Source organism: Herpailurus yagouaroundi, unplaced genomic scaffold (assembly GCF_014898765.1).
Source record: "Herpailurus yagouaroundi ecotype Mexico unplaced genomic scaffold, PumYag 255, whole genome shotgun sequence".
In the NCBI taxonomy this organism is placed as follows: domain Eukaryota; kingdom Metazoa; phylum Chordata; class Mammalia; order Carnivora; family Felidae; genus Herpailurus; species Herpailurus yagouaroundi.
In genome coordinates this window covers 50,029-65,846 of record NW_024412472.1, presented here as the reverse complement: position 1 = coordinate 65,846, position 15,818 = coordinate 50,029, and the positions used below count along the sequence as shown (strand labels likewise).

General features: G+C 46.4%; 1 protein-coding gene across 4 annotated transcripts in view; it reads right to left on the bottom strand.

Moving 5' to 3' along the window:
- RRP8 (ribosomal RNA processing 8) overlaps positions 1–15,801 on the bottom strand; it is a 59,432-nt gene extending 43,631 nt beyond the window's left edge. The window contains exons 1-10 of one of the 4 annotated variants that reach the window (XR_005786435.1): positions 15,611–15,801; positions 14,098–14,464; positions 13,417–13,870; positions 13,198–13,327; positions 12,913–13,019; positions 12,732–12,828; positions 12,295–12,506; positions 7,690–7,832; positions 6,871–6,952; positions 3,724–6,209 (exon numbers count right to left, since the gene is read on the bottom strand). Coding sequence is in view for 1 of the 4 variants with exons in the window: in XM_040461337.1 (XP_040317271.1) it covers positions 12,387–12,506; positions 12,732–12,828; positions 12,913–13,019; positions 13,198–13,327; positions 13,417–13,870; positions 14,098–14,464; positions 15,611–15,709 (1,374 nt within the window). In the remaining 3 variants the exon portion in view is untranslated. Of the gene's footprint in view, positions 1–3,723; positions 6,210–6,870; positions 6,953–7,689; positions 7,833–11,934; positions 12,507–12,731; positions 12,829–12,912; positions 13,020–13,197; positions 13,328–13,416; positions 13,871–14,097; positions 14,465–15,610 lie in introns of those variants that run through there. The other 3 variants (XR_005786436.1, XR_005786437.1, XM_040461337.1) reach the window with 3 other exon arrangements.
- Between the last annotated feature and the right edge of the window lie 17 nt (positions 15,802–15,818).

Below are 15,818 nucleotides of genomic sequence, written 5' to 3'. Positions count from 1 at the left end.
CTTTCAAGTTTAAGAATGAGATAAGGACTTCCACCAACATCACTTCCCCTGAACATAGTAAGAGACCTTCTGGGTTGTTCACAGCATTATTTGCAGGGACCACAAGCTGGATGTTAGGCAGTTCACCAACCTTGTTTGTCTTCCCCCTGAGCACACAATAGGAGTACACTTTCTCACCAACTACAGAGTTCTACATGGAGAACTCTACAAGGAGACTTGTTTTGGCCAATTACATAGGGGCAAAAAGGGCTGAAACTTTGGGTGCCAGGGAGTGATTTCCCTTGTTCCCTTTTCTTTCCTAGTGATTTTGGAAGCGTGCATTGCATTAGCTAGGGTTCCTGAGTGACTATGAACAGTCCCTGCCTCTAGCAATAGTAAGAAATGATCTTCTGTGGAGTTAAGACATTAACATTCTGGATTTTAATTTCCTGCAGCATGGCACAGCCCATTCTGATTAATATACAACTCAAATTTACCTAAACAATTGAATTAATCAATCATGGTTTACAATCGTAATTTACTTACAGAACACGATACTTCTATAGTAATAACAGTGAATGAAATTCATTTGTACTCAACAACATGGATGAGTCCCATAAACTTAATGTTGAGTGAAAAAGCCAGACACATGAAAATACGTACTATTTAGGTGTACATGCTTTAAAAAGGGTCTGAGCACCCAATTCCACCATGGGAGAAGGCCCCCACACCAATAAACAATTCTCTGAGACACCAGCAGGGTGTTCTACAACTCATCTTAATTCTGACACTAACTGTCCTGAGACAGCATTAGATTCCACAGGCTCAGCGCTCAGTCCTACATGACTGCTCTCCTCCCGCACTTCAAATGCTAGTCCCAAGTCCAAGTTGTCACAGAACTTGGAAAAAGTTTATTTACATTTGCCGGCTTATTATAAAAGGACATAGTAAAGAATACAGCTGACCATCCAGGTGGAAAAGATGCACAGGGCAACCCCTCAATCCTAGGTGATTTGGGGGCATTCCAAAAGTCATCTCATTAACCTAACAAAAGACCGGTTCCAGCTCTCATCACTTAGGAAACCCCAAGGGTTTTAGAAGCTCTGTGCTAGAAATGGGAGGACCAAATATGTATTCTTTATTATAAATCACAATATCACAATGCTTAACCAGGAAGACCACAAAGGAATGCAAGGAAATTGTCACGAGAGTCAGGATGGTGGTAACTTTGTATGGTTGAGAGAAACAAGTGGTTGATGTTTGGGAGGTAGCATAAAAGGTTTTTGGGTGCGGAGGCTTTCTCAATTTGGATGGTGGTTGCAATGGGGCTGGCCTATGATAAAACCATGGGTCAAACATTTTGGTTTCATTTACTTTTCCATATGGGTATGTGTTTTGCTTACTTTTCCGATGTGTTCAACTAAGAATAATTTTAAAAAAGATCAATAGTTGTTGTAACAACAAACCCTCAAGTGTGTAATGGTTCATCTATAAAGAAAATGACTTCTCACTCAGGTGAAGTCCCAAACAGGTGGCTCTCCTCCAAGTGTTGTTCAGGGATCTATGTTCCCTCCATCTTTTGGCTCCATCATGTTTGACATGTACCTTTCAAGGACATATGGGCAAATGCATCAAGTTGGCCAAAGTGGATTGACATGGGGACTAATGTGTAGCAAAATATAAGGACCCAAATATGCAAGTAGCATACCTTAGTTCCACTACCACCCAACTGGCCAAATTCAATCACGTAGCCACACGAAAGTATAAGGGGAGCTGGAAAACAGAGTCCAGCTAATTTCCCAGGAAGAAGAAAATGGGTGTGAGGAACAGCTGCCAAGTCCCTGCCACAACATATATACACCAAACCATGCACGTTGCTAACATACGTATCTAGGGACACACAACAAACATATTGTGGGAGTGAGGAAAAAAGAGCAAATAAGTAATAAAGGAAACAAATAACAGGAGAGAGGGCTTTCATGGGCCAATCCTAAAACAGGGCCACAAATTTAGGAGGATTAACTCAATTCCCAGCATCAACCTATGTGGCAACAAAAAAAAAACACAAAAAAAGTCCAGCAGCCATGGTGCCAGCAGTGCCATCCTAACCAGACTCTCTGAAGTGTGACTTAGGTTTTGCAGTTGGTCCGTGTTTGTTTTCTAAGCCTCACTCCCTGGACTTCTCACGAGTTCTGTGAATTACTTAACTGATATCCTCCCAGTACATTTTTTTCTTAACCACACTTTCTTATAGTGTCACAGAGTAAGTTGTATTTTGCCTGTTGAACCTCCGTCCCATGTTGAACTTGAGCCATTACAGTGGGAATCCTTACTTTGTCCTTGGCCTCAAGGGGAATGCTGCTGCAGAAAGCCCAACATCTAGACAAACCTGCTCTCCAGCAGCAACAGCCAAGCAGCAGGAAGATGCCCCTCGCCTCCCAAACCTCAGATGAGCACATCTAATTGGTGGAACATAGTTTTTACTCAGAACCCCAGCTCCAGGGATTTTAATTTCTCCAGGTAGCAAAGAATTTGAAGCAACCAAGTGAATGGATACATTTACTCTGGTGGATGTATACCCTGAACACTCCACGGTGACCCACAGCTGACAGAAGCAACAAAGTATTGCATAAGAGCAGCTAGTGGAGTGTATCCCTTATTTACCTATTTTCTTAGGGCTCCTGGCCTCTACAGATCTCCCTCCACCCCCCACTCCCCACCCCCTACACTCTTTGTGTTGCTGCAGCTGGGAGTCTGCAAACTCTATTTCCCAGAATCTACTGCCAGCTGGTTCCATTAGTTCCTGTCAATGGGATGTCCTAAAGGGAACCTGAAAGTGAGAGGGGAGGAAGGCCCTTTGTCCCTGTTTTCCAGCTGCTGTCTCATTACTTCAGCTGCAGGCAGCTGGCTCCAGCTATTAGCTGCTTCTGCACTCAGCAGCAGCTTTGCCGCATTTGTCAGATTGTAGAAGCAGACAGGCAGTCACTCCCTTCCTCAGAGGTCCAAGCACTAGGTATGTAGAAGGAGCTTCCCCCACAAAGATGTGAGTATCAGTCAAAAGGGGGTCTTTCTCTGAGCTCCTAATTTCTGGTGATTACACCACTTCTTCCTGTTTGTTTTCCCAGGACTTGGGATGCTCTCGGAATTCTCCAGTTAATTTTTGAATTACATCAGCAACTTCGACCTATTCTTTCATCCTTCCAACACTTGGAATCAATTCTCAATAAATGCCCTTTACTTGAAATGCTTTTCATTTTCCCGACAGGGCTCCGATTGATACATGAATGGATACTAAAAACAGAGCTGAGGGAGGAGGGAAAGTAAGAATACATTGTCAGTAATACTCTATATAAATAAAGCAGTTCACGTTTTCTTTTTTTTTTAATTTTTTTAACGTTTTTTTAATTTATTTTTGAGACAGAGAGAGACAGAGCATGAGTGGGGGAGGGTAAAAGAGAGAGAGGGAGACACAGAATCCGAAACAGGCTCCAGGCTCTGCACTGTCAGCACAGAGCCCGACGCGGGGCTCGAACTCACGGACCGTGAGATCATGACCTGAGCCGAAGTTGGACGCTCAACCGACTGAGCCACCCAGGCGCCCCGCAGTTCACGTTTTCTAAGAATATGTACATAAGAAAGAGGATGTTAAATGAGTTTTTCAGTCGTCTAAAACCTTTGGATAATACACCAAGACTGAAGACCATAGGTAATAGGCACTGACACATTCTAAATAAAGATGCTGGATACATCCACATAGGATTTATTCTAAGAAAATAAAGCTGATCCAGAGACCATCAAACTTTCTACTGTATATGAAGTGAGAAATGAAAGATGTATTGATGGAAATTTTTTTAGGAATAGAGAACGTTTCCCCCCGAAAGGCATCCTAAATCAAGTGAGAAGGGCTCTAATAGAACCATTTATAGTAGTTCTGTGTCTCCACGAGAGGGATAAGCTTTACATTCATTCAGATTACATTCTCGAGCTAGAGGCTTGCCACACTCAGGAACTTAATAGAGCCATCTGTATATGGCCACTGAGGTGGGGCCTGGGGCAGAGGCCTCTTGGGAGTTAATACAACCTGAATCACTTATGAGGGTTTGCAGCCATATGCATATAGAGATTGGTGCTTCTCACATGGAGAAGTCAGTCAGGCTGGCTGAGGCAAGCAAGGGGAGAGGGGTCAGCTGCTGACTGCGCTGCACTGCCAGTGTTGGTGGGAAAAATATGCATGAGTTTCTGGTGGGCTCCCTGAAAGGGAACTAATCTTGAAGTGTTTGTTGGAAACTGTCCCAGGTCCCCTCCCTCTGTGCCAGGGATAGGGATGTTAGCATTAGGAAGCTATGGATTCATGGACAGGGGCAGAAGCTGAAGAGCTGAGGGGGAGTGTGGGCTGTGTATAATAAGCAGCAAAGCCAGCCAGTGCACAAGTCCCTACTGGGGGGCTCCAAAGAACCCCAATACCCCACATGAGAGCCAACATTTAAATAAGTGCCTGTCTTAGTAGAGCACACTGATGGTGTTTACCTTTTTCTCCTCTAGTGTGTCCTCCCCATCCCAATCCTAAGTGACAGAGGAGGTAACGAATGAAATAAAGACCATGCTTCCCCACCCCACTGGGCTGGAGGAAGAACAGCTTCAAACTGGGTAAGTTGCTAATAGATCACTGAGGTGTGGGAAGGAGTGTGGGAGACAAATATATTTTAAAATGTTAATATTTTAGGGGCACCTGACGGCTTGGTTGGTAGAGCATGTGACTCTTAATCTCAGGGTCTTGAGTTCAAGCTCCACACTGGGTATGAAGCCTACTTAATATAAAATTCAAAAAAATAAAGATAGAAAAGAAAATGTTAATATTTTAAATTGGCCTCAATTATGTTGTAGGGAATAATGAAACATATTTATACCAGAGTATTAATAACATAGAAGGACCCTTGAAGTAAAGCCAAAAAGGTAGGGGCTGTGGCAATCAACAAGACTCCCAAGAAGTGTAACAGTAAGTAGGGTGTCCCCGACTAATCAAGAACACATCATCTTGTAACCATTAGAATCAAGACACCAAGAGCAACAAAGACCTAAAACTTAACATCCTTGAATTCCTAAACCACTGACAGCAGCCATCTACCTTCAGGTTTCTAAGTATAGTAGAAGAAAAAAATCTAATTTGTTTAGGACATTCTTCAGTGGGATTTTTTTTTCTGGTCACAATCAAAATGCAACTGATAAAATGAGTATCTCAACTTCCTCACGTGGACTTTTTTTCTCAATTAAGATTCAAAGTTATAGGATAGGTAGGAGTGTTGACTGGCATCTGGTAAGATAATTACATGTTTGAAGCACCCTGAGGGAAACAAAAAAAGGTTTTGTGGTCAAGAGCAAGGTGGACAGGATGCCCAGAAAAGATATATTAGCCAGAGTATATAATACTAACTTCTGTAACCTTCCCAAAGCTCAGTAACTTAATGCAATAGAGGTTTATTTTTGTTGAAAAGTCCAATGTGGATGTTCTTGGTCAAGCAGATTTCCTCCAAGCAATTGACTCCACAGTCTTTAAAACATATGCTTCAAGCTCACCCAGGAAGGCAGAAGAGGGGATGGGAGAATGTGGAGAAGGCTCATCCACTCTTTAATTGCCTTGGTCTGGTAGTAAAGCATTACTCCTACTTACTTTCCATTGGCGAAGACAATAGCCCTGCCTTGATGCAAGGAGCTGGGAAACATAGTTAACTATGTGTCCATAAAAAGGACATTTTGGTGAGCATCTAGCCAGTTTCTTCCAAAGAAGAAACGGGGATTTGGTGTGAAGATCTGGAAGATGAAAATGAGCTCATCACAAAAAGTACTGTAAAAAGATAGAGCAGCATGTGTAAAGACCCAGCAGGAATGGCTTGGAATGCTAGAGGAATGAAAAGAAAGCTTGCATGGCCGGAGTCTTGTGAGGAAGGAGTGGGTTAAGATGCAGTTGGAGAGCAAGGCCTGAGCAAGATCACACAGGGCCTGGGAGCGAGTCTGTCTTTTGTTCTCAGAGCACTGAGAACCCATTGAAGGATTTTAAGCAGAGAAATGACAATATCTGATTTACATTTTAAAAACATCACTTGGCTGTGTGGGAAACAAATTGCTTTGGGGGCAGGAGTGATGGAATTAGACCAATAAGGCAATTGCTACAGTAGTTGAATATCCTAGAAACAGGTGGCCAGTCTGAGAAGTCATCTGGGAAGGAGGACCACCTGGGGATAAAAAAAAACACTATTGTGGGTCTCTGTGAAAAGCTGTAAAGGGCTCTGTGCATTTATGTAAATGGCTGAGTGTTTGGAGCTAAGTTGTGTCTCTGCCAAGATCATGTTGTTTCCTTTGGAACCGTGTTCCGTAGGACTGTGTTACAGGAACAAGAGCTGGAGCACACCAAAAACTGCAGCAGCAAGAAACCTCTCAAAGGCATGCTGAACAAGCACGCACAAGGCACAGACTGCCATCCAAACCCAAGCTTATTCTTGTCTCTCACCACCCCTCCAAAGCATTTTCATTTGGGGATACTCTTTCCCTGCTGTGGAGGTAAGCTGCAGCAAGCCCGTGACTTTTCAGCTTATTCTTAGTTAACAGTCTTACGCGATCTCAAGCAATTAGAATATCTAACCCTAGGTAACTATAAATAATGTGCACCCACTTGCAGCTTTAACCACCTTCCCCTCCCAGCTCTGCCCCATTTACTATGTCTCAGTGAGCCTGAGCTGGGGAGAAGAGGAATAATAGGAATAATCTGTGTGCTCTCTGCTCATCTCACCTCCTCTTCATCTCAAGCAATTAGGATATCTAACCCTAGGTAACAATAAATAATGTGCACCCACTGGAGCTTTAACCGTCTTCCCCTCCCAGCTCTGCCCCACTTACTATGTCTCAAGGAGGCTGAGTTGGGGAGGAGGAGAATAATCTGTGTGCTCTCGGCTCTTCTCACCTCCTCTCTACCTAATAGCTGCAGAGAAGGAAGGGTTGAGAAAGGGGATAAAGTTCCTGCTGGACTAGGCGATTCTGTGCCTGAGGGGCTTGGCAGGTATTTACTTATTTATTTATTCAAATTTTTAAATGTTTATTTTTGAGGGAGAAACACACAGAGACAAGCAGGGGAGGGGCAGAGAAAGGGAGACACAGAATCCGAAGCAGGCTCCAGGCTCCGAGCTGTCGGCACAGAGCCTGATGCAAGGCTCAAGCTCATGAATACTGAGATCATGACCTGAGCCGCAGTCAGCCGCTTAACCGACTGAGCCACCCAGCCACCCAGGTGGCTGAGATACCCAGCCACCCAGGTATCTGAGTACCCGGATACTTAAAGGGGATATCCCAGCTGTCCCCTTCACCCTGGAGGGGTCACATATTAGGGGGCGGAGCATTAGTGGGTGGTCCTAGCAACTCCCTCAGCCCACATGGCATACACCTACCTTCTTTGCACTGAGGTCTCCTTGCCTCCTCAAATGGTCCTACTGGACAGGGCCCAAGACCACCCCATGCTTCCCTCTCTCTTGCAAGGTGCACAGGATACACACATGCATCGCTTGCTATGGCAACTTCTGGGAACACAGGCCTGCAAAAGCTGCAGCACTCCCCTGGCCCCACCACTGAAGCAGTCAGTGAGCTCTGCTTGCCCTCTACATTCCCAGGGCAGGAGTCAGACTCCAAGTTCATCATTCCTCAGCAGGCCCAAAGAATAAATACCTCAAGCTTCCTGAATGGTCCCAGTGGAGTCCACAGAGCTGAGGTGAGGGGGCGGGTCCTGACAGTCCAGCTGTGCTGTCTCACAATAAGCTCTCTACACAGCAATCCTGCATGGTCTCTTCCCACACATCCTCTTTCTGACCCTGAACCAAAAGCATGCAGTTAATACCACCAGCAAGCATACTCTATTTCCCCCATTTGTTCATTCCCTCTTACTCTCTTAAGGATATTCATGTTCTCCTCACCTCACAACTCCAACCTGTTCACTGCTATTCTCAACCCTACTTCCTGCTTCACTGTGAAAAACCAAAGCAATCAGAATAGCACTTCTCAAACCCTATCCTGATCTTCTGAATCAGAAATTGGGGGAGGGCTTGGCAATCTGCATTATACTAAGACTTCCAGGTGATTCTAACAGTGCCTTGGGTGGTACAGCAACTCCTACCACTTATCTCTTACTACTCTTGCCTTTCCTTTAATGTGTTCTCAAATTGTTCCTTAAACTAGTTTGTTCTTTGAAGACCTAGCATGCTGTTATTTCTTAAGAAAATATACACTGTTGTCTGTTTTCAGTCTAGGCTTTCAACATTAAACACTGAAGCCCAGGAACTTGGGCTTGCATAAGAGCTTCTCCTGAAGCTGATGATGGAGCTGGGAGGCCCCAGTTCAGGCTCAGGGGAGTCCTGCTTTCAGAATCAGAGCAACTGATGGAGACACTAGTGGGGCTGGGCTGAGTTATGGGAGGCCCAAGGCCTGAATCAGCCCCAAAGATTTACTCAGGTTGATGGAACAGGACTAGGCAAAGGAAGAATCCAAATTCTTTTCTGGGAGAAAAACAGAAAAAGGAGAAAGGTGTCCCAGCTGTCCTGCTGAGCATAATGAAAACAGGGAAAATTAACCAAGATCTAGGAATATAAACATTCGGGAAATAATACAGACAAGTAAGCTATTAAAGGTGATGTGTGTCCCACAGTGAGATGACTGCTATTCCAACAATTTCCTTGGATTTTTAAATTTATTTTGAGATAGAGAAAGCACATGCAGAGGGACAGAGAGAGAGAGGGAGAGAGAGAATCCCAAGAAGGCTTCATGCTGTCAGCACAGAGCCCTACATGGGGCTCAATCTTACAAACCGTGAGATCATGACCTGAGCTAAAATCAAGAGTCAGACACATAGCCAACTGAGCCATCCAAGCGCCCTTCCTTGGATTTGATGGCCTGCCTCCCCTTTACCCCAGGAGGCTCCTGCCCTATGGAGCTTTTATGATCGTCATTTCCCCAGTAATCTGCAGTGAATCCTGACAAGCTGGAGAGGACTATGAAGGTGTCAGCCAGCTCCACTCACCAGCCTCACATCACCCCCACAATGGAAGTCTCTCTAGTAGGCAGTCCAAACCCCCTGGACTTCTGAAATTCATGCCATCTAGCTTCCCTGTCATTTTATCTGCAGATCTCTGGGATCTGCCCCCTCCCTCAAGAGGCTGGCACTTGTTCCATACCAACTTCTACCATCATCCTGGAGAACTTCAAAGTCCATGCAGACAAGACCTCCCCACAATACCAGAGCCCTCAGTCCATTATCTGAGGGGCAACCTGCCTCACAGGCACTGACCCATGTGGCTTTGCTTTAGACTCAGCCACCGCCTAAAGGTGCTGGGCCTCGGACATTAATTACTCAAGCATTCCGATTTCTGACCATTGCCTCCCGTCTGCCCAGGTGGCCTGTTTAGTGACTCCCAGTGCAACAACCCACTCATGTCTTCACTCTCCTACCTCTTCTACAAAATTCCATAGTCCAGCATAGTAATCAGTTACTTCTGAATAGTGTGAAATGCCTTTGCTTACTTTCAAATTGTTTTTTAAATTGAAAAAAAAAAAAAAAATTTTTTTTTTAAAAAAAAAATTTTTTTTTTCAACGTTTATTTTTGGGACAGAGAGAGACAGAGCATGAACGGGGGAGGGGCAGAGAGAGAGGGAGACATAGAATCGGAAACAGGCTCCAGGCTCTGAGCCATCAGCCCAGAGCCTGACGCGGGGCTCGAACTCCTGGACCGCGAGATCGTGACCTGGCTGAAGTCGGACACTTAACCGACTGCGCCACCCAGGCGCCCCCAAAAAAATTTTTTTAATGTTTATTTATTTTTGAGAGAGATATGTGAGCAGGGAGAGAAAGAGAGAGACAGAATCCGAAGCAGGCTCCAGGCTCTGAGTTGTCAGCATAGAGTCTGACGCAGGGCTCAAACTCACAAACCGTGAGATCATGACCTGAGCCAAAGTTGGACTCAACCAACTGAGCCACCAGGTACCTATTTTTTTTTAATTTTTAAACATTTATTTATTTTTGAGAGTGTGTTTTTTTTTTTTAATTTTTAATGTTTAAGTTTTTTGTATTTCTTTAACATTTACTTATGTTCACTTTCCTTTCATTTCCACTATATGGCAAGGTTCCAACTCTGGATGATCCCTTAGTACTCATTTTTCCCACAGCTACACCTAGACTCCTGAGTAGGCAGAGATAACTACACCACTGGGCTGGCTGGTGGAACCATAAAGTCATGAATAATCCCATATGAACTCACACAGGCCCTCAGTGTTATTCAGTAATCTGTACGCCACTGCAATCTGACTTCACTCTAAATTTTTTTTTAATGTTTGAGAGAGACACAATGGATACGAGCAGGGGAAGGCAGAAGGAGAGGGAGAGAGAGTCCCAGGCGGGCCCTTCACTGTCAGCACAGAGCCTGAAGTGGGGCTCAATCTAACAAACTGTGAGATTATGACCTGAGCCTAAACCAAGAGTCAGACACTTAACTGACTGAGCCACCCAGGCCTCCGATTTTAACAGATCTTACAACAGCATTTGACAGCTGACAACCTCTCTGTCCCTTCCTTTCGTATTGAAAGCAACCACTCTTCTGGTTTTACTCCTCCATTTCTGGCCTAACCTTCTCATCTTGTCAACCTGCACTCATCCATTTGCCTTTGCCCATCCATTAAATATTCCTCAGTTTTATTCTGAGCCATCTTCTCTTCTCACTACCTTACTCTGGATATCTTACCTATTCCTTTGACTTGAATTACCACCTCTAAACTGCTGATTCCCAAATGCTAGCCAGCTCTCTCCCGGCACTTTTACATCCCTCTTCCAAATGAACACCTAACAGGTACCTGAAACCCAACATTCTGAATGGCAGCACCAGCTCAACTATTTGCTCAAGCGAGAAACCAGAGACTCAGTTCAGATTCCTCTCTCTCACCAACCTTCAACATTTCCCCTGTTCTGCCTGCTCAAGTTCTCCTATCTGCCTATTTCTTCCATTGTCCCTAGTCCTCAGTGCCTACATCCTGTGCCCCGAACCTGGGTTCTTGCAACACACTACTCTCATCAGTCCCACTCAAATGGATCCTGTCATGCCTTATCACCACCTCAGCAACAAGCTCTGGGAATACAAAAATAAGTATGACTTGAGAAGACTACAGCCTAATGCACAAAGCCACCACAATGCAGTTTAGAGAGCACAGATGAAGAAATTAATTCTGCTTTGGAAAGGGTGGAGTAGGGAACAGCGAGGCTATTTGGAAGGATGAATAAGACTCTGCCAGTCAGACAAGTATTTGGCAGAGAGAAGAGCACATGGGAAGACACTGTGCGGTATGTGTCGAATGGTTCAGAGCCTAGCCTCCAAACATGTCCTCTGGCCAACAGCCTTCCTCAGAGTCTCCATCTCCTCAATGGAGGTACCGACTGGCTCAGAGCTCTAGAAGCTGTGTCCCATTGGGCACTCTCCGTTTTTGCTCTTTGAAACAGATAAACAGGCTATATCTTTATACCTGGATCCACAGCAAATACCCTCTGGGAGAGGCCAAGGGTCTACCATCCCAGTTCATCTTTTTCCAGCGCCAGCCTTCCTTGCCCATAGCCATCCCAAGACATGCTTATCTGGGCCTACTGCAAGGCAGAAACAACAGACAGACCCTTCTGCCAATGGACAGCCCAAACCCCCACCCTACCATGGCACCAACCAGTTGTTATTTATGAAGAGACCCACGTTCCTCACCATCTTCCTCCAAGCACAGCTCAGAATCTTACCAGCAATCCCTAAATACCCTGGGAAGTAAAACCTGTTGAAAGCCCTATCCTGAGCTCTCCCAGAGTCTTCCTCAATCAACAAATTCATTCTTTACTTCTCAACCTCCAACCCTACCTAGGGAAGATTTTTAGAAAATAGTAAGGCTTACAACATATCACAGCCATAGCTACAGTTTATTAAGCACCTCCTATGTACTCAGCCCTGGCTTTAGATTTCCTCAGCAGATGGAAAATCAGAAGAGAGTAGAGATGCCAGGGCAGAAAGTCCACGTAGCTCCTGAGAGATGGAAAGAGGAGACAAACCCAGAGATGCCTTGCATTCCAAACCACCTAGTTCCCATGACATTTAGAGGATCCCTAATTCCCAAGCACTCTTGTATTTTCACAATAAACTCCTTATTCTTTAGCTAGCCCAAATGACTTTATGATCTTGGAACCAAGAAGCCTTCAACAGAGCAGGGCTGAACCAGGGGGTTTCATCACACTTCGTTCTTTGGATGGAGGAAGGGATGTACCCGTTCTTGGGTCAGAGCCTGGCTGGATACAGTCTTCAGAGTTCTGAGCCTGGAGTTCGAGACTTGCCTCCCTTTCAAGGGGGCCCCAGAGGTCACCTGCGCTTGTAGAGACATGGCTGAAGTTTCAGGCCTGTGAGTTGAGCCTTGGGACCGACCCGAGGAGGCCCAGTCTTTTCAAAGTCAAACAGGAAGAAGTGGCTGTTGGTAAGATCCTAGGGGCAGAAAAGACCTAGTAAGCTCCAAATCCTCACCCCAGTTCTTCAAAATACTTCTGTCCATGTCCCGCCCTCACTTAGAAAGCTTCCAGGGCTCTCTCATGTGTCATGCCTTCAAGAAGCAAATGTCTGTGTCTGTGCCTATAGCCTCCTTCCCGAACGCTATTACTCTAAAAAACGACCACATGAGACAAAAATAGGGAGACTTCTTGGGGCCCTCACCTTGGAGATGACTTTGAAGCCCAGTTTGGTCACAGCCCCCAGAAAAGTCCGAACATCTTCAAAACGGCTACTGACTTCAGCCACTTTCAGAAGACCCCTGAGAAGGGTAAAAAGTTCTATGTAAATGCACGGACACAGGCATGTGCACATATATATGCATCCGTGTCCTGAGAGCTCCTACCCTGGCTTCAGCACTCTATTTGCCTCCTCTAGGAAGTCCCTGATGTTGGTTCCCATCAGTGAAAGGCAGAACACAGCCACATCCACAGACTCATCCTCCAGAGGCACCTGTGGAGAGTAGGAGTACTATAAAGAGCACACGATATGGGATCAGAAATCTAACACTGAGTGCTAGTGCCAGACACCAGGATGGGCAGGCAGGGCGGAGAGAGGGAGCATTAGAGATTAGCACACAGAGGCTGGGTCTCTAGACACAGTTCAGATACAGAGAGGAAGAGGGGTTTACCTGGGCCATGTCACACACAGTGACCCTGGGGTCCAGAGAGGCCAAGTCAAAGCAGTGTACAGGGTTCCGGATACTTGAAGCCAGGCGGCAGTCCCCGCAGCCGAAGTCAGCTACCACCAGGGATGCAGGCCTGGGAGTGGAGGGGAGGGATCACTTACTGGTCTAGTCTGAGCCATGACTGACCCACATCGCTTCTCACAGTGCCCAACCCCCATTCACCGCTGGCGAAGATCTCTGGCAATGCGGTCCACTGGCTGCAGTGGCCACTTCTTGACTTGGCTCTGGAAGCCGCGATGGTAGAGGAGAAAGGCCTCAGGGTCTTCCTGGAAGAGACGCTGTGCAGCACTGCTAGGCCCTGAGTATAGCTGTTCGTTGAGGTAACGAAATCGAGCACCATCCAGCCGTTGTGCCATGCGGGCTCGCAGAGCCCCCGCCCGATCCTCATGGCTGTGTGGACTGGGGTCAGGAGGCATCTCTGTCTCCTCTGTGGAGACTGTGGCTGGAGCCTGGTCTGGTGGCTGAGGTGGCCGAAACTTATTCTTATGCCTACGTTTATTCTTTTGTCGGTTCCGCCACTGCTTGCGACTCAAGATGTGGGGGGGGTTGGCAGAAGTGGTCCCAGTGCTTGGCTGGGATAGGTCATTTGTATCTCTACTCTTCCAAGCTTTGGGACCTACAGGGAGGGAGATGGGAAAGCATATTTGGGGTAAGATCCCCTGAATTCAGAGGTTTGGCAATCATCCTGGCCATACCCCTATCCTTGAGAAAGGGACTGTTGCCTGCATGAAAGTACTTCTTATTGCTAATCCCAAACCTAATGGTGGCAGGTAACCTCTGTCATCTATTAGGATACACTGATCCCCCTCCCTGTCCCCCACACATGTACATATCCATTAGTACCTGTTTGGTCATCATTGTCCAGGTGCTGGGCAGGGTTTGAGCGGACCTGTTTCTGGTGTTTCCTCTTCCTTTTCTCTTCTTCAGCAGAGTCACTGGCATTAAAAACCCCTTTGAGGCACTTTTTCTTCCTTTCTACTTCCTTTTCTTCAGAGTCACTGCCAGGTGGGCCCTGTTTCTGACATTTCTTCTTCCTCTTCTTCTCTACTTCAATAGAAACATTGGAAAATGAGGCCTTTTTTGAGTGTTTCTTCTTCCTTTCCACTACCTCCTCCTCAGAGTCACTGCCAGGCAGGCTAGGAGATTGCTGGGGAAGAGCTGCTGCCTCCAGGGCCCATAATGTGGCCAAGAGCTGACGGTGCTTGGAGCCCTGGGGGAAAACAAGGGATGAAAGCAGGGGTGAGGTGAATAGAGGGCAATGGAGAATAAGAAGGGAGAGGTGGACAGGCATGTGGATTATTCCTAGTCAACTTCACTAGCTTGTCATGAAGCCTGTCAGACCGTGAACAACTTTCAAGTCACCATCTCAATCTTTGGGAGGCTGGAGAGCAGAGAAAGCATCCACCTCACTTTCTTCAAATTGCACATGAGAAAATGGAGCTCCCCCAGGAATGTGGTAGGGCCACAAGCAACAGTTCCAACCTTCAATGTCAGGCTTTTGCCTCCAGCTGGTTATCTTTCTATAAAAGCTAGGGAGGTTTTTGAAAATGAGTAACAGGATCACACATGTGTATTTAAGATGAGTCTAGCTGTAGATGTAGAGAACAAACCTGAAGGCACAAGCTGCCGATGGACGGAGACCAGTGGCATGGATTAAAGCAGTGGGATGAGGGGATGAACAGGAGGGAATAAAGCAGTCCAATTCCATGTTGGAGGTTGAGTGAAAGGTAGGAAGAGCCTGAGGAAGTACAATAGCCTTCACATGTGCAAAGGCTTAAAGGAGGTCTATTGTCTGAGAGGCCTGGACTGAAGTCCTGCTGGGAAGTCCTAGGCGAGGCACTTAGCCTGAAGGTTTTCAGTACCCACTCTGCACCACTTCTTTAGAATGGTAGTGCCAATAATCCTTTGTCATTTACTCTTGCTCTTTGCAGTCCAATCTCCACACTGCAACCAATGACTTTCTCAAAATGCAAATCTTAAGAAATCACTCCCCTACTAAATCCATTTCATTGGCCTCTATCCTTAAAATGCGCAAAACTTCTACTCTCCTCTCCAACTTCAAAGGCATGCCCTCTTACTCTCTATGCTCCATCCACACGGATCATTGTGTGTGTGACCCTAACTACAGGACAATGCTTTCTTGCCTCAGGGCCTTTGCTCGTGCTTTTCCTGTCCAAGAAACCCTCTTCACTTCAGTAACTTCAGTAACTTCACTCAGTCGAATCTTCAGTTGGCCCAGGCGCACTACCCCCCGCCCCCCGCCCCCCACACGCAACGTAGTGTCCCAGCGCTCGGATCCACCAGGGTAAGCTTCTCCTCCTGAAATAGCTCCCGGTGCCCCTGCAGGGTCACTCACCTTGATTTGCGAGGCTGCGGCAGGCCGAGGTCGTGCAGCTACAGGTTCGAGGCCCGTGGCTACTGGGGCCTCCTCGGCCCACTCCGGCTCTTCGAACATGCGGGTCGGGTGGGCGAAGTCGCGAGAGCCAAGCAGCTCTCCACGTGCAGCACTAGTCTCCTGTAAACCGACCGCGCGTAGTCGCCGGAACTGAGCCGGAAACCAAAGA